Source organism: Nyctereutes procyonoides, unplaced genomic scaffold (assembly GCF_905146905.1).
Source record: "Nyctereutes procyonoides isolate TBG_1078 unplaced genomic scaffold, NYPRO_anot_genome, whole genome shotgun sequence".
Taxonomy (NCBI): domain Eukaryota; kingdom Metazoa; phylum Chordata; class Mammalia; order Carnivora; family Canidae; genus Nyctereutes; species Nyctereutes procyonoides.
The window spans coordinates 3298775-3302678 of record NW_026575020.1 but is presented as its reverse complement, the minus strand read 5'-3'; the positions used below and the strand labels follow the sequence as shown (position 1 = coordinate 3302678).

The 3904-nt window shown below is 47.0% G+C and overlaps 1 protein-coding gene across 1 annotated transcript; it reads right to left on the bottom strand.

Annotated features, from left to right (window-relative positions):
- Positions 1–1372: 1372 nt before the first annotated feature.
- Positions 1373–2190, bottom strand: LOC129508975 (keratin-associated protein 17-1). Its single transcript, XM_055324309.1, has one exon. The coding sequence runs from the start codon at positions 2124–2126 to the stop codon at positions 1788–1790; it is 339 nt and encodes a 112-aa protein (XP_055180284.1). The 5' UTR covers positions 2127–2190; the 3' UTR covers positions 1373–1787.
- Positions 2191–3904: the final 1714 nt, after the last annotated feature.

Genomic DNA, 3904 nt, shown 5'->3' with positions numbered 1-3904 from the left:
TATACACTACAATTATGTGTACTTTATTATATATGAAGTATACATTAATAAAGTTGGTTTATAAAAAACAAAAATTTTTAAAGGAAAAATGTAAAAATAGCATAATCCCAGTTTTATTTGTAAATATGCTTAGAAAGGAATCTGGAAACATCTATGTCAGTAATAAATGCTGAAGGTGAAGTTGAGAATCCAGGTAGCTGTTATTTCTTCTTCATATTTTTCTGGGTTTTTTTGTCATATTTTTAGAGATCATTACCATGCTTACAATCAAAAAATATATTTTTGCTTGTTTGTTGAATGAAATATTGCTTTGCAGAAATAAAAAATAAATATTTTTCTCCTGAGGCAAGAGAAAAATTAATTTTATACGCATGTAGCTTAAGATCATGTTCAGCAAGAAGTCGAATCAACTGTCTTCTGAATTTTAACCTTCCAGCAGGACTCAAACACGCCTGGCTTAGGCCCCACCTAGAGGATGGACATTCACCCCTCTCATCCCTGGGACTCAAGCAGAAGAGATAAAACTGGTTGCAGAATGAGACAACATAACCCAGAAGAGGGAAACTTTGTCAAAGCATTTGGCTAGAAGAAAGAACTGGAATCCCCAGAACATTCATAGGCACTGGGTTCACAAAGTTCTGCCACAGGAATTTTTTCCATTCCAAAGCAAGCTTGTTTTACCAAAGCCTCTTCCCGACTTTGCCAGAAAGTTCTGACCAAACCTGAAGCCCTCCTGCAGAACCATTCTGGAGAGCTATAATGCTGAAGGAAGGCATGCCCCTTGCTCAAGATTAAACCTTGGCCAGCCTCAGCATTTGACCATTTACTGCATTTTTTAAATGCAGATCCCAGGGCTGCCACCCTGGAGCTAAAGGATAGAATCTCTGTAGTGACGCCTAAGAATCTGTATTTTTTAAACCTCCCCAAGTGAATCTCATGCAGTACATGGAAGCTTTAGTCTACATCTGGGTTTCTTGTTTAAAACACAGATTGCCAGGCCACACCCTTGTGGATTCTGATTCTGCCTTTCTCGGGGAGAGCTCCAGAATTTCCATTTTAACTAGCTCCCAGGTGATTCTGATGCAAGTGGTCCACAAACCACATTTTAAAAATCCATTTACAGGGACACCTGGGTGGCTCAGTGATTGAGCATCTGCCTTCAGCTCAGGGCATGATCCCAACTATGGGATTGAGTCCCACATGGGGCTCCCTGTGAGGAGTCGGCTTCTCCCTCTGCCTATGTCTCTGCCTCTCTCTATGTATCTCTCATGAATAAATAAAATCTTAAAAAAAAAAAACTACTTCAGATGCCAGAGTAAATTTTCCTGGCCCAGTGCCCAAGAGGGAGCCAAGGAAGAGGCGGGAGAACTAATTCAGTTATGCCAGCAAGCTCGAATTTATTAAGAAGTTAACAAAGAGAAAATTTTGCACTCGAAAGCAGCAGAAAGCTGAGGAGGAGGGTCAGTCCCAAAGCCACCTTGAGTAAGACGATGTCTTATAGTGACAAGACATTTAAGTCCATGAAAATAAAGCCATGGGGATTCACCCTGTGAGCTTCGGGGATCACTTTGGATGGGACCCAGCTTCCATTCCTCACAAGCATATGGCTCTTGTTCTCAAGGCCTTGAAATACCAGGGCAGGCGTTGGGAGAACAAGCCCTCGTCTACAAATAACACGGAGGCAGGACGCTGTCTTGGGAGCCAGGGATGTCCTGGAGACAAGGGGTCTCCACCTGCAGCAAGTGGAGGCTTTGCTTGGGCCACCTCCGCGGAGGGGGCAGAGGGCTTCACTTGGTCTCGCAAACAGGCGTAGGCTGGCAGCAGACGGGCCCGCAGCACCCAGACGAGCCGCAGCAGCTGGACCCGCAGCAGCCGCTCCCGCAGCCCCCGCAGCCAGAGCCGCAGCCCCCGCAGCCAGAGCCGCAGCAGGAGGACCCGCAGCAGCCACCTCCGCAGCCTCCGCAGCCAGAGCCCCCGCAGCCAGAGCCCCCGCAGCCGCAACAGGAACCGCAGCAGCCGCAGCAGGAACCGCAGCAACCACAGCAGGCGGGCTGGCAGCAGCACACTTCACAGCAGTCTTGGTCTTGAGGGCAGCAGGTGAAGCAGTCCCCTGGGCAGCACCCCATGGTCCCGGCGGTCAGGTGGCAGGTCAGGAGCGCGGCCGGAGTTCCCCACGTCTGACGGTGGCCAGAGGCCAGCAGCTTTTATAGCCCTTCACCGGAGGGTGTTGGCACAGGGGACAGGATGTTTCCTTTGTTATTATTTATGCCAGTTTCCATAAGAACGTCTCATTAGCCGCCTGTTTATTTTCCAGCTCTGAGTACCTCAACTCATAAAAAAGCCCCACTCGGCCCAACTGCTATTTGTCCAGAGGGTAAAAATACATCTTCGAAAAGACCTGTCATCAGGCCAAACATGGGCCAGCCGTCATTAGCCAAGGTTGGAAAGAGCCATGGATTCTGGTTCTGGAATGGGTGCTCCCCTTCCACATCTCCTCTGTTGGCAAGTTGGCAGCCGACCCCTCTGATTATGAATGCTCATTCTGGAAAATCAGAATGGTAAAACCTGGATGCCCGTGCCTCTTGCCGCAGGCAGAAGCTGCTATCTGAGGTCTGGTCTGGTGGCTCCTCCCGGGCGGAAATGGCATCCTCATGCCAGCCCATGTGAGCAAAGCAAACATTTGTGACTGTGTGTGGTATGTGGAGTGTGCCACACAATTGTTTGGGCTTGGTCAGTGAGCATCAGTCATGATTAATAACTGCCTTGTGAAATAGAGAAAGACTCATCATAAAACTGCAAGAGGCGGGAGCCACATTCTCCCTTGGCCTTATGGTGAACTGAACACTCACACTCCTCTCTAAGTAGGCTGGAAGAGCAGTGGTCTTTTTTTTTTTAAATAATAAATTTATTTTTTATTGGTGTTCAATTTGCCGACATACAGAATAACACCCAGTGCTCATCCCGTCAAGTGCCCCCCTCAGTGCCCGCCACCCAGTCACCCCCACCCCCCGCCCTCCTCCCCTTCCTCCACCCCTAGTTCTTTTCCCAGAGATAGGAGTCTTTATGTTCTGTCTCCCTTTCTGATATTTCCTACCCATTTCTTCTCCCTTCCCCTCTATTCCCTTGCACTATTTTTTATATTCCCCAAATGAATGAGACCATATAATGTTTGTCCTTCTCCGATTGACTTATTTCACTCAGCATAATACCCTCCAGTTCCAACCACGTTGAAGCAAATGGTGGGTATTTGTCATTTCTAATGGCTGAGTAATAGTCCATTGTATACATAAGCCACATCTTCTTTATCCATTCATCTTTCGATGGACACTGAGGCTCCTTCCACAGTTTGGCTATTGTGGACATTGCTGCTAGAAACATCGAAAAGAAAAAAGAAAAAAAAAGAAGAGCAGTGGTCAGAACCCTTTCCTTGATGGAAGGAGATAGAGGAGGGGAGGTGGAGGAGAAGGAAGAAGAAAGGAAGGAAGGAAGAAAGATCATTGACTATTCAAACCATCACATAAAGATGGGAACATTGTACACTTTTTTTTTAAGACCTCCAACTTTATAGACCAACTAGCAGAATGAGAGATTAGCATAGGAAACACCCAGAGTACCACCGCAGGGCACAAAATGCCTTTGGAAAGAGGTTAGGATCCACGAAGGATTCAGGTCCGTGTGTAAACTCTGAGACAGGTCAAAATTCCTATCTCCGTGTTGTGTTTGGTATCTTGTCATACTCTTGGAATGGTAATGGCAATCCTATAGACTAGGGTTCAGCCTTTGGAAGGCAGCACCCAGAGAAGAGGGTGGAGTGGGAGGTGGGGATGGAAGATGGCAGTGGGTGTGGAGATCTGGATCAGGAGACACAGTCCTTCCATTTTAATTTGCATTTTCCTTTTATATG

Excerpts from the sequence above, each read along its gene's own strand:
- LOC129508975 (XM_055324309.1), bottom strand. The coding sequence starts at position 2,126 with ATGGGGTGCTGCCCAGGGGACTGCTTCACCTGCTGCCCTCAAGACCAA.